This window comes from Pleurodeles waltl, chromosome 2_2 (assembly GCF_031143425.1).
Source record: "Pleurodeles waltl isolate 20211129_DDA chromosome 2_2, aPleWal1.hap1.20221129, whole genome shotgun sequence".
In the NCBI taxonomy this organism is placed as follows: Eukaryota; Metazoa; Chordata; class Amphibia; order Caudata; family Salamandridae; genus Pleurodeles; species Pleurodeles waltl.
The window spans coordinates 718,896,505-718,921,210 of NC_090439.1; the positions used below are offsets into that span (position 1 = coordinate 718,896,505).

General features: G+C 45.8%; 1 protein-coding gene across 1 annotated transcript in view; it reads right to left on the bottom strand.

Moving 5' to 3' along the window:
- The window catches only part of ARFGEF1 (ARF guanine nucleotide exchange factor 1), a 961,498-nt gene that overhangs the window by 673,519 nt on the left and 263,273 nt on the right, over window positions 1–24,706 (bottom strand). The window contains exons 6-7 of the mRNA XM_069220293.1: window positions 23,546–23,822; window positions 15,454–15,567 (exon numbers count right to left, since the gene is read on the bottom strand). Coding sequence (XP_069076394.1) covers window positions 15,454–15,567; window positions 23,546–23,822 — 391 coding nt within the window. The remainder of the gene's footprint in view (window positions 1–15,453; window positions 15,568–23,545; window positions 23,823–24,706) is intronic.

The window sequence follows — 24,706 nt, forward strand, 5'->3', positions numbered from 1 at the left end:
ATACAAAAGACCTTGGGTGTGGGTGATGCTGTGCTCTTCACAGGATAGCTTTTGTGCTGGGCCCATCAACTTGATTCCCTTGAAAGAGGCCTTCCCTGTTCAAAAGCAGATGCAGCTAACACCTAGGTCTGCACTCCTATTTTGTCCCTCCAGCCAGACCAGCCTCCATCACACGAGGCTCATGTTGATTTCAAAGTTTCAGATCCTGCTGGGTCTGCTGGGGTTTTTCATATGACACTGGAGGAGCAGCACTTCAAAGGAAGGAAACAGAATGCCAAACAAATTTGTGTGTATTGTTGGTGAAAGCTCAGCTGTGTCCTACCAGACTTCAGTTTCTGAGTTTGTTGGACATACACAACTAAGACTGGATTTTACTGTCCACAGTACACTCCCTGTACACTTCCAGCTCTGAGATGTCACAGTTAGTGTTGTAGAAGATTTTGACCACCTATAAAATGCCCAAAGTGGGTAGTGAGCCTAAAGAAGCTCTAGCACATTGGTCAGGGTGTCCCAAGGGGTCATTCCCACCTACAGTTTTATGTCAGATCTGCTGTTTAACCTACAAGGACGCAACAAGCTACACAAGACCTTTTCTTAAAACTGCCCAGCTGGCAAGTGGCAACTAGACTTGGACTCAACCATCCTATTTGTCTCTGCTTGCCACCATTTGAGTTTAATGGTACCTTACTCAGGGAGTTCAGGGGAGGCTTGAGAAGTGTTTGTCTGTAGTGGATTGAGACTTGAAAGACTAAAGTCAGAAGGTAAAAGCTGTGACCAGGACAAACCTGGTTGGCGTATCTGACGTTCACTCCACCGCGATCAGAGTCAAAGTGCACCTATGTCCTGTTCTCTTGCAACCATTCACTATCATTGGCACTTTCTGCTTCTTGGCACCAGTTCTACTTAAAAAAATGAAAATTTACACCTTCGGTTTACTGTATTCGATTTTCATCATTATTATGTCATTTTGTTTATTACAGTTTACTCAATTTTTCTCATTTTTGGGGGGGGATTTTTATTGTTTTGCATACTGACTTTATTACTGCTGAAGTATTGCATAAATCCTTTAAACACTGCCTCCAAGTTACGCCTATCAGCTCTTTGCCATATCTACCAAAGGGTTGAGCTCAGGTTTATTTCATGACTTTAGTGGTGCACCCTGACAACGATTGTGGATATCATTTGAGGTGGGTACCCACCCCCTCAACTAACACCCCAATGTTTCTTACGGATGTATGCAAAATTCCTGAGATTGGAAAACAGAAAAAAAAAAATCATTTTGTACAGGCAAAATAACATCAGTAACTATGTAGCTGTAGCTGTATGTAGCTGTACTTTAATTAGTCAGAACTAACCCCTCAACAGCATCTGAAGTAAAACCTCTGGGTTTCTGGCTCAACTCGGAATCAACTTTGTCATTGCACAAACATCATATTGTGAAAGCCATTCGAATGAAGCTGCACTCTGCAAAAAACAGCAGCAACTACCAGACTTTAAAGCTGCTTTACAAGTGCTTGTCGTTTCCTGCATTAACTACAGGAATGCCACCTAAACAGGACTGTATAAAACCAAACTTAAAGCCCCTCAAAGCGGTCCTGCATGCTAGCAATTGGCCCAAAATAAATCAATTACGTTACACCAGTCTTCAGAGATCTGCAAGGGCTGTCCTAGAGCCAAGAATGCACGTAGTTAAATTGCTTCACTGTCATTAATGAGAACACCTTCATAACTCTTCGAAAGTCTCCTGTCAAACTAAGGAGTTCTTAGCATAGATACTTTTAAACTTGAGACAAAAAACTGAAATACCAGGTAGCCGCAAATGACTCTTGTCTTGCTAGGTAGCATCCCTTGCACCATGAAAGCCATCTACTGGAGGACTCAGTATGGACGAAACCGGACAATTAATTCATCCCACTTGAGCACAGCAACACCTCCGCTGTTTGTTTTTCCTATGACAAGCCTTGCTCATCCCCTTCTTTATGTTCTCTATCCGAAAATGCTTGCTACTCTCGCCTAACTTTACCTTCTTTCCGGAACACCTCATCAACCCACACTAAAAACGCTAATCTATATCACTCTTCCTTGCTGTTTCCATGATTAGTAAGATGATGTTTGCAAGTATATTTGCATCCGTATGAGTTTGTGAATTTGTGTGCATACTTTAACTGCTTATATTTAAGAGATCTTTATCTCAAAAACGTTCCTCTGCACATCACACCGACACCTCCTCACTTGCGCTTCATAAAAATTGTTTAAAAAAATAAATAAATTACATATTACACTAGATACTGCTTTAACATAGATAACCTTGAATGTTAGGAGATTTAGCACACCACTACTGGCACTGTGGGAAATTGGATAAATACTTCGGCTACACTATCTCAAATAGACTTGTTAAAGAAGAACTTAAGTAACAGGTCGGAGTTGATGATGATATACCAGATTCCTGGCTGTGATCAAGGTTTTCTACTAGTCATAATGTGTTGACTTGGCTGGATGGTGTTACTTTTTTTTTTTTTTTTTCTTTTTTATTGTTTTGTGTCCTCATTTATTTTGTGAACTTCCATTCTGAAAACAATGCCCACCTTCCAGTATTTGAATCCTAGAAAGGTCCGAGTATTCATGGTAGGAAGCCTGTTAAGATAGGAGACAAATTTATCTGCAAAACCCTTTCACCAAAATGTCTCCATCCCATGTTTCTTAATCATCGGACAATCTCTAACCTATATACTTCTAGTTATGTAGCACAAGTGCCTTGATCCACCCAGCTCACCCAAGGTCTCCATAAATTCACAACACCTTTTACACAGGACCGGCTAAGATCTAAATTACATATTTTAGTTACGACTGACAACCATTCAAATCGAGACAGTGGTATTGAAGATATCCATTGCCTACAGATCTCCCTTCTACCCAACAAAATTAGGTAGAACAGCAAGCTCCTCTTATAGCCGAACAAGTTATCTATCTTGGGAGACAAGCCAAATAGAACTAATTCTGGGGTGCACCCTAACTGTATATGTAATACTCTCTCTATAATTTCAAGGACATCTGCCCAAAAACCCGAGATCTGCGGGCAAAGCACAAACACGTGAACATAGTCAGCCCCAGCAAGACTGCGTTTCCTACAAGCTGTGTTCCCTTTAGAACTGAATTTAGCTATCTTCCTGGGGGTATAATAAACCCTATATAAAACAAAAAGATGATTCTTTCTCAATGAAGCGGGTTTCATTACCTTATAAAGAAGCTGCCAGAAGTTGACCATAAACTAGAAACCTCTTCCCTCCGGACTAGATCGACCCATAAGGACCCAGGAAAAGCTGGATGGTGTTACGATAAAGAACACATTTGTATTCCCATGGTTTAGAACAACAAAGATGGAACCAGATACTCACAGCTGGTAAACAACGTAAGTGGATTAACTAGATCTTGTCTGAGTGTCATGGGCTCGATATGATAGGTCTCTGGCAAAACAACTGCAAGAATTCAGATATTAGGTACATTAAAATAAATGCAATTTTTAACGAGTTAATATTGCCTTTAGAATTTTACTTCACTCTTCTTCCAATACAATTGTGGAGCTAGTTTTATACACCGGAGTGAGTGCGGGGATTTTTCTGTTTACTGCCTCAGGAACAGCTAAACTGTAAACCCTACTTGAACTCTCTACATTTTCATTTTCTTGTCATTTGCATTTCTCAATTCTCATTTACGGTGTAGTGACAACGTAGGCACAGATGGACTGATTTTTAAAGAAAGTTGGCCAATGCTCCTTTCCCTGGTGCATCTTTATTTTTTTCTTTGCTGATGTTTTTTTATTACAACTATTTTAAGAAAATGTGAACTAAGCAAGAAAATATTTCTCTAATAAATGTTTATGAACCGTGAGTGTTCAAATAAAATGTTAAGTACATTTAAAACAAACGCTACAATTGTCTTTTAATCTACTGTTGTATTTTATATGTTACCCGTTTTTAAAACACACTTGTTTTTCAAAAACTCCACCTGTGCTGCTGTCTTATACTACTGTAATAAAGGTTTAGTTAAGTTAAAAATAGTCCCGATCATAACTTTCTGCTTTTCACAATATTCTGTTTCGTAGCTGATATACTTCTGGGATAAACTCCTGCCAATTGTGTAGAGGGGGTGGGGTTGGGTATTCCTGATAATAGTCGAGGCAATATAGCAAAGTACAAGCTGTCATATCCCTATTCCCAGTAACTTCTACTCAACCAGTACAAAGCTCGTTTTGCTCTGTCATGTATCTGTAATTCTTTGTTTTTTTCCAAAATATTTTTTAACTTCATCTGTTTCACTCTGTACTTTATTTTGTTTTTCATCTGATTCACATCAGTCGAAATAGTTTTTGTATTTTACTTGATCAAATTACCTTTGAATTAAATGAAGTAAATGGGTACATCTGTAACTGCAGAAAAGAAGAGTGACAGAATAGGTCTTCACGGAGATCCCACTTGCATAACAAAATCTTTACTCTCTTGCTCCATTTGTCGTTCTAATAAACATTAATGTTTGGCCAGTAATGAGATGCCTTGAATGTTATCACTTTTGAACCTTATTTTGAAGATTCATTTTCGCAAAGCCAAAACACTAACCGAACAGCGAGTCTCTCCTAGCAACCTCACAAGAGATACATTGGTGAAACCCCTTTGTGAAAAAAAAATACTACAAAATGTTGGGAGAAGAGCAAGTTACTTACCTTCTGACAGTACTCCTTTCAGAACGCTAAGGGGCAAGCAGGAGTTACTGGGCCCTTGCATCAATCAATCAATCAAAATATTTATAGAGCGCGCTACGTCCCTGTTAGGGTTTCAAGGCGCTGAGGGGGAGGGGGGGGGGGGGCACTGCTACTGGTCGAAGAGCCAGGTCTTGAGGAGTCTCCTGAAGGTGATCCTCTTGTCCACGGGAAGCCAGTGGAGGTCTTTCAGGTGGTGGGAAATGTGGCATCGGCGGGGTACGTCGAGGACCAGTCGGGCGGAGGCGTTTTGGATGCGTTGGAGGCGTCGGATGTCTTTTGCTGGGATGCCTGTGTAGAGTGCGTTGCCGTAGTCTAGTCTACTGCTGACGAGTGCCTGGGTCACCGTTTTTCTGGTTTCCGTCGGGATCCATTTGTAGATTCTACGGAGCATGCGGAGGGTGTTGTAGCAGGAGGAGGAAACTGCGTTGACCTGCTTGGACATGGTGAGGGCGGAGTCGAGGACGAAACCCAGGTTGCGTGCGTGGTTGGCTGGCGTTGGAGGGGGTCCCAGCGCGGTGGGCCACCAGGAGTCGTCCCAGGCCGAGGGGGTGCGTCCGAGGATGAGGACCTGCGTCTTGTCGGAGCTCAATTTCAGGCAGCTGTTTCTCATCTATTCGGCGATGAACTTCATTCCCTCGTGGAGGTTGGCTTTGGCGGTGTGTGGGTCTTTGGTGAGGGAGAGGATGAGCTGGGTGTCGTCGGCGTAGGAGAGAATGTTGAGGTTGTGCTGACGGGCCAGTTGTGCGAGGGGGGCCATGTAGACGTTGAACAGCGCCGGGCTTAGGGAGGAGCCTTGGGGTACGCCGCAGATGATGTTGGTGGCTTCGGAGCGGAAGGGTGGGAGTCGGACTCTCTGGGTTCTGCCGGAGAGGAAAGAGGAGATCCAGTTGAGGGCTTTTTCTTGTATTCCAGCTTCGTGGAGGTGTGTTAGTAGGGTGTGGTGGCAAACCGTGTCGAAGGCTGCGGAAAGGTCCAGGAGGATGAGGGCTGACGTTTCGCCGTTGTCCATTTGCTGTCTGATGTCGTCTGTAGCGGCGAGGAGAGCAGTCTCAGTGCTGTGGTTGCGTCTGAAACTGGACTGGGAGGGGTCCAGTATGGAGTTGTCATCGAGATGGTGGGTGAGCTGAGCGTTGACGATCTTCTCGATGACCTTCGCCAGAAAGGGGAGGAGGGAGATCAGGCGGAAGTTTTTGAGGTCGTTGGGGTCTGCCTTGGGTTTCTTGAGGAGGGCGTGGATTTCGGCGTGCTTCCAGCGTTCCGGGAAGGTTGCGGTTTCGAAGGATAAGTTGATGACCTTTCGAAGTTGGGGGGCGATGGTAGAGTCAGCTTTGTTGCAAACGTGGTGGGGGCATGGGTCTGAAGGGGATCCTGAGTGGATGGAGTTCATGATCTTGCGAGTTTCTGTGTCGTCTACGGGGGTCCAGGCGGTCAGGCGGTTGGAGCAGGTGGAGCTGTCGGGGGTGGGGTCTGGCGGAGTCGTGGTGTTGAGGCTGTCGTGGATGTCGGCGATCTTCTGGTAGAAGAAGGTGGACAGGGCGTTGCAGAGTTCTTGGGATGGTGGGATGTCGTTGATGTTGGCGCTGGGGTTGGAGAGCTCTTTCACGATGCAGAAGAGTTCTTTGCTGTCGTGTGCGTTGTTGTTCAGACGTTCTGTGAAGTGGGAACGTTTGGCAGATTAGCTGGTGGTGCTTGCGGGTGGCTTCCTTGTGGGCTGCTAGGCTGTCGGGTGTGTGTTTGAGGAGCCATTTCTTCTTTAGTTTCTGGCAGGTGCGTTTGGAGGTGAGGAGCTCGTCTGTGAACCAGGCGGCTTTTTTCTTTCCTTGGTTGTCGGTGGGCCTTTTGAGAGGGGTGAGGGTGTTGGCGCAGTCGTTGATCCACTGTCGTAGGTTGAGAGTGGCGGTGTCTGGGTCGGTGGGGTTGGTGGGCGGGTTCTGGGCGAGGGTGCTAGTCAGTTGGTCTTCGGTGACTTTGCTCCAGCGGCGGTGGGGTGGTAGTTGGGTGCGGTGGTGTTCGATGTGCTTCTTGAATGTGAAGTGGATGCAGTGGTGGTCGGTCCAGTGGAGTTCGGTGGTGTGGCTAAAGGTGACGTGGTTGCTTGCGGAGAAGATCGGATCGAGCGTGTGGCCGGCGATGTGGGTGGGTGTGTTGACCAGTTGTCTGAGGCCGAGGTTGGAGAGGTTGTCGATCAGGGATGTGGTGTTGGCGTCGTTGTTGTTCTCCAAGTGGAAATTGAGGTCTCCAAGGAGGATGTAGTCCGTAGAGGTGAGGGCGTGGGTGCTTGTGAGGTCGGCGATAGAGTCGCTGAAGGGTGCTCGTGGTCCTGGGGGTTGGTAGATGAGCGTTCCCCTGAGGGTGGTGTTGGGGTCAGTGTGGATCTGGAAGTGCAGGTGTTTGGCGGTCTTGAGCGTGTCGTCCGTGTGGGTGTGGATTTTGAGGGTGGATTTGTGGGCGATGGCTATTCCTCCTCCGATTCCATTGGGGCGATCTCTTCTGGTGATCTTGTAGCCGTCCAGGATGGCTATGGCGATGTCAGGTGCTGAGGAGTTGTTCCACCAGGTTTCGGTCAGGAAGGCTACGTCTGGGGCGGTAGTGTCGAGCAGGTCCCAGAGCTCGATGGCGTGCTTTCGTGCGGAGCGTGTGTTGAGGAGTATGCAGTGGAGGTGGTTTGTGCTGGTTGTTGCGGGTTTCCTTGTTCTGTTGCAGGTGAAATTGCAGGCGCAGCAGGAGAAGGGTCCTTTGGTGTTCTTCGGTGAGGCCTGGAAGCATGTTGTGGAGGAGCCGGGGTTGAGGGCGATGAGCTCGTTGGCCGAGTAGCAGCGACTGTTGGTGCAGGGTTCGTGCGGACCAGGGGGGGTGCGCTGGGCACGGTCCAGGCGCGGACGGGCGCAGACGCGCAGTGCCAGCCATTAAGAAGGGAGGGGGGAGGGAGGAGCAGCTGGGAGGGAGCGGCGAATGGGGGCGCGAGGGGGACGGGGCCGCAGGGAGAAACGGCAAGGGGGAGCGCACAAGGGGCAAAAAGCGGAATAACAGCAAACTAAAAAGGCACATTTGGAAGCACAAAGCACAAAAAAGCAAGGCACTAAATACTGAATACAGTCACAAATACGGTGAACAACGGCACTTGCATGGGGGTTGAGGCTTTATACTTCTGATGCCCGGGGACCGATCTACTATGGGTCCAGAGTAACTGGACCAAGTACTAAACCTTTCTGAACTTGTCTCTCATTGGCAGCACAGTTGGAGCAGTCCAAGGCTCTTCCAGGGAGAGGGAGGAGTGGGGCATACACAAGCTCAAGGCACAATGTACACACTGTAACGGCAATAAAATTACTGTCCAGTGAAATACTTGCGTCTATGTACAAAGAGATCATTTTAATGTGATCACACAAAACACAGAACTGATGCACTAAATAATAACCACTGTTCTCTTTAGGTCAGGGTGCTAACATAGTCCTGAGCGGTATCACATAACCCCTCCATCTTTTTCTAGTGAGATTGATAATACCCACTTGACATATCGGGGTAACTGATGGGCTTTGCATAAGAGGGACGACCCTCAATTTAAGGTGGTCTTCTCTTAGCATTTGGGGTCACTGATTTGTTCTGTACAAGGGTGATGGCCCTTTTTTCACAGTGGCCGCCCACTTAGTATATAAGGATAGCTGACTGGCTTTGCACAAGGCTTTTTCACTGTCCAAATCCAGACACACATGTGATTTAGTGTCTGACCCTTTGAAATTCGGGCTGTGGGTGTCAGCTCCTTTAAAGGCTCTCTCCTCTGCACTGCCCTTTGTCAAAATAACAGTCTAACAAACAGGAGGGGCTCCAATTCTGAGTGACTCGCAACAAAGGCCAAGGGAGTAACTAGGGCTCACACCTGGTGGTCTGCTTTCATTGAAATATGCCTCACAACGGTTCAAAGGCCTAAACCTGCCTTTCTGTAGAGATTACCTGGTCTACAGGGCCATTCTTAGCAGTCACACCACCTACCTGATAATGAGCCCAGGACCCATTGATCAGTAGCTCTTCCTGGAATCAAAGATACCTTTGAAGTTACCATTCCTTCAGTGTGTGCTCCCATCCCAGCCCTCAGGAATGTCTGCAACATACATCTCCTGCCTGGGAGTTGCAGTCCTCAACTCTGGCAGGCCCTCTGTTTCAATATGGAATCCACAGGCCTGCATGTTATGCACTGTAATCAGACACACTCACATTCCAAGATCCACATGCAAGTATCACATGCTGTCCAGAGCTACAGACAGTCCATGCAGGACAAGTGTGAGTTACGTACACAGCCAAGAACCTTTCCATGACTGGGCTAGTACACCCCACTCCAGTGACACAGGTATAAGCTTGTGCTACTAATTACTAGCGAAAACAGAACGAGTAGGCTGCCATCATCATGCTTGTGTCACTTAGCACCAGGTAAGGTTAGTAGCCTCTACCACTCTGAGGGTAGCACTTGATGTGCCCCTCCCTGACTAAAATAACCGCATTACCATGAGACAGCGTATGTCATGGCTCACATACATGATTCGTCTTCGCCCATGACCAAAAATCATTATGAAGGATCCACATATCCATGCAGCTGGGGCACTCAGGGCAGAGGTGCACATCTGCTGGGGACCTTTCCATCCCAACACATTCAGTAATACACTTTCTGGTGGATAGTCTATCTAACCACAGATTCCTCACTTTGAGAATATCCCCAGGTGCTAGACTGGATCCGGAAAACCCAAAAGCAGTGCTCCTGAGTGCCAGCAGGTGAAGCCAAGCGACTCCACATCAATGGTGTTCCACTCCAGGAGTGAACAAAGCCACATATGAATGCCACCCATGCGTTCTGATGTCAGTTTCCTTCATGAACTCACCAGCGCTTTCAGATGCAGAGCCTGTTGGAGAATCAAATGTTTTCAGTGTTCAGATGCCTAGATTGGTATATTTTTTGATGGCAGAGACCATAACACAGATTAGGGAGGCGTTAGGGCAGTGAGGAATATGCAATTAGATAGAGTTTCCACCAGAAAGAGTATTACGTAAGGCAACTTGTTCTGATAGATAGCACGAACCACAAATTCAAGCAGTACCTCGCAAGGCGTGGGTCTTTGGGATGGCCCAGACTAAAATTTCAAACAGGATCGAGCAGGTAAAATGCTCATCTCAACAGATCTGGCTGTAGAGCTGGGAATACTTCAGGAACGAAAGCAATGACACACATATGTGCCTGACAGCTATCCAGGAAAGGAATTCTGTGTGCTGGTACAAGTGGTTGCAGCCTTGGACTTGGTGGAGTCAGGCCTTAGCCACTGCATAGCAGATTTTTAATGCAGAAAACTATTCATCAAGACTCTTCATCAAAACATGGTCTGTTTCTGTATGCCTATCCCTTCTTCTCTCCAGAGAACCCTACTAAAAGGTGACTGTTCACCTGATATTATTTGGTACGATCAAATTAAAAATGGAGTGCTCTCTTGAGGTCCAAAAAAGGAGTCCTTCTTTCTCTTCTGAGAGATGAGGCAGAGCAAAGAAGGTCAGGAGAGTGATGGGATGTCCAATAAGAAAAGACGTCATCAACTTTGGGGGTAATGCAGCTTGAGTCCTTAACGCCAGTTTGTCTGCAAAAATGGTGGAATACGGAGGCTGGACCTAAAGGGCCTGAAGCTGGGAGTGCAGTTTTATTGCAACCAGGGAGACTGCTTTTAAGGTGAACTGACACCTGTGCACTGGCTCAAAAGGGGTACACAACAGCAAAATTAGAAACAGATTTAACTCGCACTATGACATCACAAGGGGCTTAGGCTGAAATATATGTTGCAAAGCCTTTAGGAAATTAATCACAGGCTGGTTGGTCCGAAAAACATAAATAAAAGAAGAAAGAGCTGACAGTTAACCCTTAACTGTGCTCACAGCAAAACCTTTCTTGAGCTAACAAAGCAAACAATAACATATCAAACAGTTTTGCCTGTAACTTACCCAGAACAAATCTACAAACTAACCTTACTGCCATGCATACAGAGATTTCGAGAAGGGGCTCCTGGCCATCAGGATGACATCCACTGCCCCAGTAAGAAGATCAAAGGACATCAACGACTGCTGGTCAATCTCCATAAATGGAGGTGCAGATTGTGCAGGCTTGGTTGCAAAACCCTGCCCTGCTGCTGCGAAAGGTGGTCCTCCTGAAGTGGCAGCCTGATTGGAAAGCAGATGCTCAAGTCCAGACGTGCTGGGAACCACACCCTTCTGGCCCATTCCAGAACCACTAGGATAACTTGGACCCAGCCATTCCAGATCTTCTTCAGGACTCAGAGTAGCGACGGGTGACAAACAGGAGTCCTGTGTTTCACTCAAGATGGTATGAGGCTCAAAGAGAAAGCCCTGCTGGATACTCCAATATGTAAATGGGCTACCACTGCGCATTCTTGGCAGTGGCAAAGAGACTGAGCCAGGGCTCTCCCCACTGTTGGATGGTGCCCAGTGCTGGAAGTAACTGCCTTTCCTGATCCATCCGTCAGGGGCTACCGGCTAAGTTAGTCCGCACTGACATTTAAAGATCCGTCCAGGTGATGTACCACCTGTAAAATATCATAATGAGGATTCCACTTACAACAGAGGGAAACTTGGCACAAGATTCAGAACCCCTCCGTGCCCTGCTTGTTCCAGTACTATATAGCAATTGTGTTGTTTGTGAGAACCAGAACCAGCACCAACTATCACCTGATGGAGGGCCAGAAGGCCTTCAACCACAACCAGGTAGCCCACAACTCCAGCAAATTGACGTGAAGTCGGGTCTCCGTCACAGACCAGAGTCCTCTGTTCTCCACCTTCCTTAGATGAGCTCCACAACCACAAATCAATGCATTAATCACCACTGTCAACTGGGTAGGTAAGGGAGAAGGGTCTGTTGCTGATTCAACTGAGGTGAAGTTACCTTTGCAGAACATTTACAGCCTACTCTGACATGGAAACTGACAGGTACACTTGAGGCAGAGTCCACTGAGATTTCAGATCACACTGCAAAGATCACATGTGTCATATGGCATGGTCAATGAGAAGGGTGTATGAGGCTAGTAGACCAAAAAGCCTCCTAGCCATCCTCACCAAGACCCAGGAAAGAGGCTGAAGCATCAGGATCATAGCCCCACTGGACCTGTTGGTCCTGACGAACGACTTGAAAGCACACAATATCCAGGATGGCTTAGATAGAGGGGAGCCTCTGCAAAGAAGTCATGTGTGCCTTCTGCAGGTTGATTGAGAATCCCAATGACGTCAAGTGGTTCATTATCGATTGGCAGTGGTCTGAAAATGACAGTGGCAAGCCCCCGCCTTCAACAGCCAGTTGTAGAGGTAGGGGAAGGCTAGTACCCCAGACCTCAGAAGATGGGAAGCAAACGCCTCCATTCGATTTGTGAACACTTGAGTGGCACTGGTGAGGTCAAATGGGAACACAGCATATTGAAAGCGCTTGAGGACCACGTTGAACCACAGGTAGCATGTGTGGAAGTACAAGAAGCAAGGGTGTGAAAATGAGCATCCTGTAGGCTCAGCGCCACCATCCACTCCCTGGGATCCAGGGCAGAGACAACCTGGGCCAGGGTAAGCCTTTTGAATTTTTTAAAAAGTCTGTGCTCAGGAAGGCACTGTGATGGCGAAAATCCAGGGTAGGACAGAGGCTTTCGTTCACCTTTACACAAAGAAGTAATGGAAATACCTCTGAGGCCAGCACCCTCTCTATGTCTCCTGTGGCTAAATGAACCTGCTCTCTGGACATAAACCAGACATATGGTCCTCCCAGAATTGGTCCAATGTAGGTGGCAGGGGTAATGGGTCAAAAAGGAATGGCGGGTGGTGGGTTGAAAAGAAATGGCAGGGCATAGCCCCATTTGACACTTTGCAAGACCCATTTGTGCTGAAGAAAGTGGCTGATACTGCCTCCTACCAAATGACTGTGTGCTGCTAATGGCTTAGAGGTTAGAGCCAGATGAGCAAAGGACTGAAATTAGCTTTCCCAATGTCCCATGTTTCTGTAAGGCCCACAGCCCTGACCTGGAAAGGCTTGAAAAGCCTGTTGTGAGGGCAATAGAGTCTGACACAGTCGATAAATCAAGCCCCTGGCATACCGCTGAGAAGAGCAAAATTGTTGGGGGAACTGCCTGACTGTAGGTGAAAGTCCTGGAGAGCATGCTGTGGCTTGGCTCTCCTAAGCTAGCTCTAGGGCAGAGTCTGCTTATTCATCAAACGGATGGGAGTCATCAAATGGCAGGTCCATTAAGGAAGCTTTGACCTTCCCAGAGAAGCCTGTAAACCTCTTCCATGCATGGCGGTACAGCTTCATGCTCATTCCCATAGCCCTTCCCAGATAATCCGTGGTGTCTGGGCCCAAACGAGATGAACAACTTGGCCACATCTTGACCACCTTGAATGATTTGGGCTAAGAAGGCATAAAAGTCTTTTAGGACTGAAGGTTAGATCTCACCAACCATGTCACAAAGGGCATGTAGCGCCTAAGGATACAGCTTGCATTAACCAACCTCAAAGCAAGACTGGCAGAGGAGAACTTACACTTGCTAAAGGTGTCTACACATTTTGACTCCTTGACAGAAGGAGTAGTTGGGAATGCATATTTGGCTTTACTCTACTGGTGGATACCTGTACTACCAAGCTGTCAGGAGATTTGGGTCAGGTCTATGGTGACTGGCAACTTGTCAGTTAACTTGGGGCTGGGAGCATGGTTTAGCCCAAGTGCTCCAAAAGTGTGTCAGTGAGGTCTGCATTTAAAGGGTAAGAGAGGTTCAGTCGGTGCCTGCCCAAGCTGCAGGACCTGTCAGCACATTCATTTTGACCTCCATAGTGGAGAGGTGGAGTCAAGGACCTCAGCTGCCCTCCTCATCACCAAAACAAAGGATGTACTTTTTCTGTTGGTGGGCCATGTCAGGAAACAAGCCCCTTATCAGGTGAGGTGTCCAGACCACTGGCATTCTGTAAGTTCATGTACTGGTTGTTGTCATTATAGGGTGAGAAAAACTCTTCCCATCCCCGTCACTGTCATCTTCATATGGTTGGCTCTGTTCAGAGTCTGAGCCAAAAAGCTAGTGTACAGTCTGTGCACAGTTACGTGGAAGTGGAATTGTGCCCGAGTCTGATGGGCTTGGTATAAATTGCAGTACATCAAGATCTGGACGTGGCCTCACTGAAGACAATGCCTCCTCAGAGTCGGATACCACAATGGGCTGCGTTTTCTCCTGTGCCGGTGGCATGGGACTGCCATAGACATTCAAGGGAATTGTGCTTATTTTGGAATCAAGCAGAGCTTGTACTGCAATCAGTAAGGAACCTGAAGCAAGTTTAAGGGGCACCGAGGGTGAACCTGCTGATTGTAACATAAATTAAGGCCGCTTTGGATCCTTGGGGCCCAAAAATACATTAGAGGGATCCAGAGGAGTGTCAAAGATACGCAGCATGGCTTCTCAAACTGCTTCAACCTGCTGCCATGTAGCAGATGGACTCAGGAGCTCGGGATGCATCAGGACCAACAATGGAATCGGCTCCTTGGTGGAATGGGAAGAGAGGCCTCGAGGCACAAATACACCTTTGTGTCTTCTCTTGAAAGCAAGAATAGTGGGAAGTGACTGAGTCCCGCTTTGACTTCTTATTCATTTTTATTTTTCACTTACTGGAAGACTTCAACTGCTAAAAAGATCTGCCGCAGGAACAACTTCGGGAGTGGGAGAAGGTAAGCAATCTTCATTTTGACTTAAAACAGGACCACCGTGTAGCCTTCCAGTGATTCATCATGTAAAGATTCACTTCACAGTGTTGGATAACTTGGATGGATTCACCTGGGTGCAGTCTTTGCACGTCTTGCAGTCATGCATCATACCCAAACGCCTGAGGCATACCTCATGAAGATTATTCACAGACATCTATTTGCGATAGTCCATACTATATTAAACCCTGTTATTTTAGCGGGTGGCATATCCCTTGCACACTGAAAAATCTGTTGAGAAAGTCTCTTAAGAGAGTGAAGGAAAGAAAGAGCAGAACATCAATACTGAGTTGCATGGAGCAACCTACAGGCATGCAGTAGCACAGCCTTTGGGTTCTCTAGATGCAGTCTAGCACGTGGGGACATTCACAAGGTGAGGAATCTGCGCTTGGAGCTATCCATCAGAAATACTGCAAATAATTGATAATATGAAAGGCAAGTGAGTCATTCATACCTGAAGGAAATAACACTTCATCTTCATATGTTTTTCTGAGTTTAAGACTACATCTAACGGATCACAGTGGGAGATGGCATGCTCCTTTACCTGTGTACTGCCTGTACACACCATTCATCCATTTCCTCATAACACACCCATAGGCAGTCATGAAAGGGAGAAAAGAGTAAATCAATTTCATTTCTGATATGAAATCATGTATTCAAACCTCAGTTTTGGTCACAGATGCCTATCATTCTTGCCAACCATTCCTTGGACCAACCATTACCCATAGGCTTTTCACCTGTAGGTTGTGATATCAACAATGTTTAACTAACATAATTTTATAACTATACTTGAGAACAGCTGTATGCAGCCAAGTACCATTTTGAGAGAAAGGAGGACATTTGAATTAAAAGAACAGGATCTGTATTGGACACCCATTACTGGCTACAATAAATATAAATAGTATACAAAACACTATAATCACTTGGACTGTACCTCCAACAACAGTGTTCACCATATCCTGTATAATGCTCCGGACAATATTCTGCGCATTTTCTTCACTTTCGTTGATTTCCCCATCACATAATTCTACACCACAATGAGAGATACCTTAAGAAAAAAGAAACATTAATTAGTATATTAACAAACACAAAAACAAACTACCAGAAGCATAAATTCTTGTCATATATCCATTAGGGACCTAACCAAGTGTACTCCAGCATAAGCCATGCTGCTCTCTACAAATCTAACTCTATACACTGCAGCTGAGTTAGTGGTATCAAAGGGTGCATTAGCTGGGAGAGAGTTTCTATGGTTTCTGATTTCTCATCCTTGGATGATTTCATAACAGTATGCCTCACCGTCAGACAACTGTCGTCTTGTACACACAGCTGGGGGCCTTAGCCATGACCCAGCCACAAAAGAACAATTCATGCAGCTGGTTGATTGCACCTTGCTGGGGATCTACATCTTATTTTTGCACCTGCTTTTCCTAGTTTTAACATTTGAAAAATATATTAATCTGTTTATGTTGTACACATCCACTTAACTTCCTTTATTTCACAGACTCAATGCAGTTTTTGAACATTTCAATCCATCTGCTGTTTCTCCTTATTTTCTGCATGCCGCACAAATGTTTTGCAAATATTTTCAAACAGTGTAGGGAGTGGACATCTGCAAGAAGTAATTTACATAGACTGGAGACCTCGTTCCCAGTATTTGGAGTTGTGTGCTAAATGTCCCTTTTTGGGAGGGTGTGCTTTTCTCTCACAGCAAGTTGTTGGGTTGGAAGTTACACGAAGATTCTAAAATAATTATTTTGCACATTAATGTAGACTTGGACGCCAACAGAGTAAAAATGGCATAGTTATGGACTGGAATCTGCATTCGCAAAAGAGACATTGCTAAACTTTGAAAGGAGTTGGGATCTCTATCGTTGGAGGTTTTGAGGAGGGGATTAAACCATTGCATGAGCTTAGAAAAACCTTTTTTACCAGGCACATCGATGCCAGCAGAAACATTACAAAATCTGGAAGTACTGGTGTCAATATTGGGAATGCGATGGGAGCCTATTGGGCCTAGGCACTGGTCTGTGGGCAGTGAAGTAAAACCTTACATGAATAAGACTCATCAGAAGTAGTTTACATATAACCGAACACTTTTGAATATTAGTCATTTGTGGATTTCAACCACGTCAGTACCCTCAACATATTCTGTCAGAGAATAACGGCTAGATAATATTGTAAAATGTGAAGAATAGACTCCCATTGAATTTTCTGGGGGTATTGGGCCTAAGCACTGGTCTGTGGGCACTGAAGTAACGGCTTACATGACTAAGGCTCATCAGTCGTACATGTAGCTAGGATAATGACTGTATTGAAGCATATAAAATGTTTTATATAAAAAGGAAATAGTTTATATATAGAGGCAAATATTTTAATTATAAGTCATTTGTGGAATTCAGACCTTCAGTACCCTCAACATATTCTGTCAGAGAATAACTGCCAAATAATATTGCTCAATGTGAAGAATACGCACCAAAATTTTGCAAACAACAAATAGTAGCAGATATTAAACCAGGAGAATTCAATGCTGGAGGAAAATAACATCAAAACATTATTCCAGAGATAAATGACTTGAGAATACTAAATCTGGAAGGAATATGTTACTTACTCTGTAGCATCTGTTTGTAGCATGTAGTTCTGTAGATTCACATGCTTGTAGATTCTACAGACTTCTGCCATTTAGTGTTAGGTTCGGAACTGTACAACTTGTTTTTCTTCAAACAAGTCTTCCAGTCAGGTACAGTGACTCATCCTACAACTGGTAAAGCACATGGGCATCAACTCCATTGTTAGACTGTTTTCTGACCAGCAAGTGAGTATGATGACCATGCAAAGGAGCAAGAAAGAAAAAGCATCTGCAACAACCTGAGCCTTTTAGAGAGGAGGGTGGGCACATGTAAATCAACACTGCTTGCCACGAATAGATGCGTATAGGGTAAGTAACATGCTCCTTTCATGACATGTGTATTTGTATATACACATACTCTGCACAGACTGTAAAGCAGTTCTCCTATTAGCAGTGGTGAGCCAGAGGATGTTGCAGAAGACTGATAAAGAGGCAAGTAAGACAGCCTGTCCAACTTTTTCTTGTTGGCATGCTAAGTCATCCACACATTAGTGTTTGGTAACTGTGTGCGGAGTGGAGCAAGTAGCTGTTTTACATATATCAGCTATGGAAATGGTACCAAGGAAGGCAATCTAAGTCCCCTTTTTGTTGGTAGAGTGAGGCCAGGGCGGGACACACAGCTACCTTTTGGCTTTGGCATAGCAAGTTTAAATGCTTTTAACCTGCCGTCTGTCTATGCCCACTTTGAAGAGAGTGTGGCCCTTGTGTGGTTAAGTATAGGCAACAAAGAGTTGGTGTGCCTTGCAAAAGGGCTTTGTTCCATTAATATAATATATGAGGGCTCTTTTGACATCTATTGTGTTGAGGGCCCTCTCTGCCACCGAGTCTTGGTGTGGGAATAAAACTGGGAGCTCAACTGTCTGATTAAGGTGGAAGGTGGATACCACCTTAGGCGGAAACCTTGGGTTAGTCCTGAGGACACCTTTGTCTTTTTGCACTTGTAAGAAAGGTTCCTCTAGGGTTAGAGACTGAAGCTCGCTCACTAACATGAGAGATGTTATGGTAAATAGAAAGGCAACTTTCCACACGAGAAACTGCAGGCACATGAGTAAATGGATTTGAAAAGAGGGGCCATGAATCAAGTTAGGACCACACTGAGATTTGAAACAGGAGCTGGGGCACTCTGGGAGGGATACCTTGTTTAAGTCCTTCCATGAAGGCTTTCATAAATGGGACTTTGAATGAAGATGAGTGTTCTCTATTTTATAAGTAAGGTGCAACCGTAGCCAAGTGCAAGCGGATAGAAGTGTAGGCAAGACCTGAGGTTTGTAGATGAACTGGGTAACAAACTATGATTAAACTGGCTGGTTTCAATGAACCAATGTGTTTTTAAGCAGGCAGTAATGTATAAACCTTTTCCAGTTGGCTTCACAGCAGCCTGTGTAGTGGGTGTATGGGCCTCTTAGGATGGGCATGCATTCTGGAGGAAGGTTTAGGTAGCCAAACCCCAAGACCTCCGAAGACAATGTGCAAGATTGAGGTACCTGGAGTTCAGGTGCCTAATTGTGCCTTCATTCTGCATTAGGAGGTCTGGCCGATTGGGCAGTTTCTCATGAGGGACTACGGACAAGTCAAAAAGGATTGTCTGGGCCACGTAGGAGCCACCACAATGAGGAACAATTGTCAAAACTTTCAATCCATGTTTAGAAGGAGAGGGAGGGGAGGAAAAGCATAGGCAAATATCCCCAACCGGGAAATTCATAGTGCAATGCTCACCGACTGTGGGAGTGGGAACCTGTAGGCAAAGCTTGGGCATTTTTGGTTGTTGCAAAGAGGTCTACGAGGAGGCACCCCCAATGACAAATGTACAGGACTTGACTTGTTGATGGAATTCCCACTCGTAGACTTGTTGCTGCATCCTGCTGAGTAGGGCTGCAAAGTTGCTGTGCACTTCCAATAGGTACTTCGCTAGTAGATGAGCTTGTGGTGAAGCGACCAACTCCAAATACCCAGCGCTACCGCTGACAGTTGCTGAGCCTCCTTGTTTCTGAAGTTAGTACATGGCGGTCATATTGTCTGTTCTAACAAGGACTATCTTGAACTGTACCTGGCAGAAGAAGGCCTTGAGAGCTAGCTGGTTAGCCAGTAGCTCCAGGTAGTTGATTCTGGAACCAGAGTGGGTGGGTGCCCACATGCCCTAAATGGTTATATACTGCAGATTAGATCCCACCCAGTGAGGGAGGTGTCATTGTGATGGTCAGCTGCAGATCTGAATCGAGAAAAGGCCAGCTCTGCAACAGATTGTCAAAGGGAATCAACACTAGATCTGCCCAGTGATCCTCCACCTGTGATAATTATGTTGCTAGGTTCTCTTGTAAAGGATATATGTGTAACCTTGCATGAATAAATACAAGAGGTCATCATACTGAAGATGCACATCATGTCCATGACTGTTAAATTGGGATCTGGCTGACAAAGAAGCAATAAGAGGTGGAAAGCTTGAAACCATGCTTTATTGGGGTAGACTTTCCCAGGGACTGTTAAGAACTGCACCCAGGAACCGCTGTATCTGAAGGGGTTGAAGGTGGGACTTTACTGTATTTAGGTAAACCCTAGATCGTGCAAGAGACCTATGGTGGTCTAAATGTGTGCATGACACTGTTGTCTGTCTGCACTTTTGATTAGCCAGTCGACCAAGTATGGGAATAAGTGGATGCCTCCCTTCCTGGGATGAACAACTACCACGGCAAGGCATTTTGTGAACAAGTGGGGGGCTGTAGTAACCCCAAAAGGCAGCACCATGAACTGAAAATGTTCACCACTTACAACAAACTGCAGGTAGCGGCAGTGAGCAGGGTGGATTGTGATGTAGAAATAGGCATCCTTCAGATCGATAGCGGTCATGAAGTCACCTTACTGCAGCAGGGTAAGGACGTTTTGTGGCGTAACCATGTGGAGGTGCTCTTATGGGATGTACTTCTTGAGGCGCCTAAGGTTGAGTATAGGCCTGAGTGTCCTGTGCTTCTTGGGGATAAGGAAGTACAGGCCTTTGCCATGCTGAAGTGGCAACAGGGGCTCTATCGCACCTTTGATGATGAGGTCCCGTGCCTCCTCCTGAAGGAGGCACTGGTGTTCTGGGGAGAGTATATGTTTGTGGAGATGGATATTTGGTGGAGTTGCAGTGAGTTCTAAGCAGTAACCCTGCCTGATGATGGAAAGGACCCACTGGTCAGAGCGGATTCTTTCCCATTATTGGAGCAACCCCTGCAGTCTTCCACCACCAGGTGTAGTAGGATCGAGGGGGAAGGGAGATAGAGTAAATATTTAGCAGGGACTTCCCTAACTGCACACTTTCTACCCCAGCCCTTGAATTTGGTGCCTCTTTAGGCCCCCCTGGATTAGCCTTATGAAGGTTGCTGCTGGTTTGCTGCCTTTGGTAGGAACAGATGCTTCGAGGGGAGGGAGGAGATACCTTCAGCAGCCCATTCAAACTAGGATCTATGAATGGAACCCCGGGGATGAGGCATCTGGAGAGCCCCCTGTAGTCAGTGTCCTTTTTGATCTTTTCCAGCATCTAATCAACCTGCGGGCTGAAGAGGTTTTACGGTTGAAGGGCAGGTTGATCAGATGCTGTTGGACCTCTGGCTTGAAGAGTCACATAGCCAAACAAGGTCTCTGATGAGTACACTATAGTTAAAGCCCCAGGCTGCAGAATCAGCTGTGTGCACCAGATGATGGTGTTAGAAATGATTTTTCTCTCCAACACTAGCTCATGGCCACACTCTTTATACTGCGCCGGGAGATGTTGGAGGAGTTCCTCCACCTCATCCCCGTGGGCCCCATCAGAACGAGAAAGTAACCTGATCCTCCAATGAACTGGTGACTGCACCGTGACACTCCTGCCTGCTGCATCAACCTTCTACTCTCCTTATCTGGCTGAAGGACACTACCAGTACCCTGGTAGTTAGCAAGTGTACATGCTGTGTGGACTACCAAAAAGTTTGGTGTACGTTGGCCCCAGAATAGGGTGGGGAGGAGGGTGATGGTCTGTATTTCTTATCTACCCTGAATGTCACTTCTTTGCCTTTATGAGCTCTTTGAAGGTGTCAAGTGCAATCTTGAGCATGCCCTTGTCCATGGGGATGAACTGGATCGTTTGTTGAGTGGTGGACAGCGTTTCTATGAGGAAGACCCTGTCTTCTTGAATGCTGTGTAGGTCAACCTTATGGAATGTGGCAACCCTGTGGATGACCTCATGGTAAGAGGTGGTTTCATCAGGAGGGGAACATTTAGTGGGGTAGAGATCTGGATTAATGTCCCCAGCGGATCAAAACTGTAACCATCCCACTGGTCATCTCTAAGCTCGGGATTGCATAGAGTCTCACACAGGTGTAGAGGGTACGGAGACCACCATTGGAAGAGTGTGGAGCACCCTCTGGTGAAGAAGGTGGAGGTGGTCCATGTGGTGGTGGTGAAGGAGGAGCAGAGGGATGAAGTGGTAATGGCCAGTGCACCTGTCCTGATGTTTCTTCAAGTAAGGTGGAAGTGAAAGCTACAATGTGAGTTCTTCCTTAAAGGTTAGGTTCCTTTTGCGGGGAAGAGTGTTCTGCACCTTAGGGGATGGTTTTGTGCTGATTCTCCCAGCCTGAAAGTAGATGCAAAGTATCTGCTGTTGATCGTCGAACTCTTTCTAGAGACGCCAAAGGATCGACTGCTCTAGTTCTTTGGACCCCACTGACAATGGGGCTTTAGGCGATGGTCAACTCGACGCCGAAGGTGACTTTGAAAGTGCTTTCAGTGCTGGAGTCCAAAGAGCTGTAAGCTCCTGGAGGAGGCTGGGACTTGTCTCAGAATTGGCTCGGAGGCCTTCTGCCAGTGCCAACCATGGCCTACAGGCACTGTAGGACCAGAAGCCTGTTGCTGGGCAGTGCCTGACCCACACTGAGGTGGTACTCTGCCCGAGAACAGTGCTGGGTTGCAGCAAATGGGAGAGAGGGGGTACTTATGGTTGAAGTTTTGCTTTGTTGATGGACCTGCTGGGCTTGCTGTTTCTCTTTCTCCAACTTCGAGTGGGAGCTAAGCTCAGAGCTGAACTAGTGGAGTTGTGCAGTTGTGCAAGGTATCTCCTGACGGTGCTCAATGGTGCACTGAAGTAGGGCTGATCACGCTGGAACTCAAAGTCTTCTTTGACCAGAAAGTAAGGAAGGCAGAGCAGATGTCTTTTCATACTGAGACGAAAGACAGAGTTGCAGACCTGGTGGGGGTCAGTCCGAAGGTATTTGGGGAGACACTGAGGGCAGTACTGAAATGGAGTTCTTTCCATTAAGTTGTCTGCTTTTTTGGAAAGGGGGATGGAGTACAGGGCCACGGGAGGCGTAGGGCCACGAAGAGGGGTGGAAAGTTGAAGCCCAGTTACTGAGCCCAACAAAGGTCACAACGAGGGGGGAACCGAACCCAATTGGTGATTGATTGACCAAAAAATGTCCGACAACTAACACAATGAGGTGTCGACCTGGAGCTCAAGCGATATACGGCAAGCCCAATAGCAGAAGGAGTCACTATACCTCGTGACTCAAAAGACTTCTTGAAGAAAATAAAGCTGCACACACCAGAACATAAAAACTAGATGGCAAGAGTATGCAAAGCATGTGTATGTAGAGATACTCATGCCAGAAACATATTTAAATAAATATTATGTCTAGACAATTCTGAACTCAAAATATTAACAGAAAGTGTTCAAGAACACTGTTCCAATAGATCCTTTTGCTGGAACATTATTCCAGGAAAATTTAACAAAATACAGTGGCTGAAAATTACACCATCCCAATTTATGTCCCTCTCGCCACACTGCTATCAAGTATGGCAGACCTATTTAGTCCTTTTTTTGTTCTTCATCCAACTGCAAGCTAAAAGAGGCACGATGAGTGGTAGATCTACCTCTGATCTTTCCCAGAAACTGGCCTTCAGGTGGGGACAACAGAAGGCAGAACAAAGCTAATTTTGGCAAGAATGACTATAGCACGAGGTGGGACACAATGGTCTACACCTCTACCCAGGTGTACTCTGGATCTCCAGCTACCACCAAAATCTTGTTTTATAGCTCTACTTAGTCTGCACCATTTCAGAAAACCTCAAATAGTAAGCAAACTCGGGCTCTGCACCACGGTGAAAGACATCACTGGTATGTTTTACTTCTGATATATTTGCAAAGCTATCATGAAATGAATTCCTGTGTGAATCCAGCAAAATGCGTAGCCCAGTGAATCATAAAAAAACTGAATGTAGTTCCATCAACGACTGTCGGATGTTCTGCAGTAATGGCCTTAACACACTGTTAAAACTATTCTTTCCATTCTACATAAGGCAGCCTTTGAAAAATACAATATAGAAGTGATACCTGAGGCAGCCTTTGAAAAATACAATATAGAAGTGATACTTAATGAAATACGCCAATTACTTTCTGTTGTTATCACCAAGTCAGCTTCTGTCTGTTCATTTTCTGCACTGGAAACATCAAAACCATTTTCTGTTCCGATTTCTTCCTCAAGGCTCCTATCCACATTATTTGCATGGTGTTCAAGTTCTCCATCGTGTTCTTGAGTTAGGTGGTCCACACTTTGCTCTGCAAGGTGACTCATTTCAGGTAACTCAAGCTCGTGATGGCTAAGAGGTGACTGCTGCAAGTGATGCTGAAGCCTGTGCCGTTCCTTCTCCATCTGCTTAGCTTCCTGAAGCTAGAAAAGAAAAATCATCCAACTTAGACTCGTGCACTGAACTTAGATAACATCTTGGGGCACTCTTATCAAATACATATTTAATTCACCTAAACAACAAGCTAAAGAATGTTACAAAAGTTAACTGAAGTGAAGTGTGTACATGCACCAGTGACAGGATCACTGAGGAATACAGTGAACGGTATCTGTATGGAAAGTATTCTCTTTATATACTTACCAAAATTCCTGCACTTAATAAAGGCGACCACATTTCACAGAACAACACACATGCATCCAAATCCTTATTAACAACTCATTAGGTAAATGTTACTTACCAGTAGACGCCTGTTCGTGGCATGTAGTAAGTGCTCTAGATTCACATGCTGTGCATTATCCTACCATCTAACGTTTGAGTCGGAGTGCTGCAACTTGTTTTTCTTCGAGAAGGGTATTAGAGTCATGGGATCGAGTGACTCGTCCTTCTCTGTGATACTGGGCACCAAGTCCTTTGTTGGATTGCTTTGCAGCAGGCGGGTGAGAGATAGAGTGTAGAGAAGTATAGAAAAAGAGTATGCCCATGCGAGTATAAGAAAGTATATACAACTATATACATGTACAAACTAACTGAAATGGCCACAGGCTTCTGGGGAGGAGGGAGGGCACATGTGACTTTACAGCACTACATGCCACAGAACACGTCTCCTTGTAAGTAACATTTTCGGTTTGATTGCATGTTTGGCTGCAGATACACATGCTGTGCATAGACTGTAAAGCAGTAATCCCAAATAAATGTGGTGGCTAGCCTGCAGGAGTTGCAGTTGTTTGAAAAAGTGTTCTCAGGACAGCCTGTCCTACAATGGCTTGCTGACAAGCCTGAACATCTACACAATAATGTTTTGTAAATG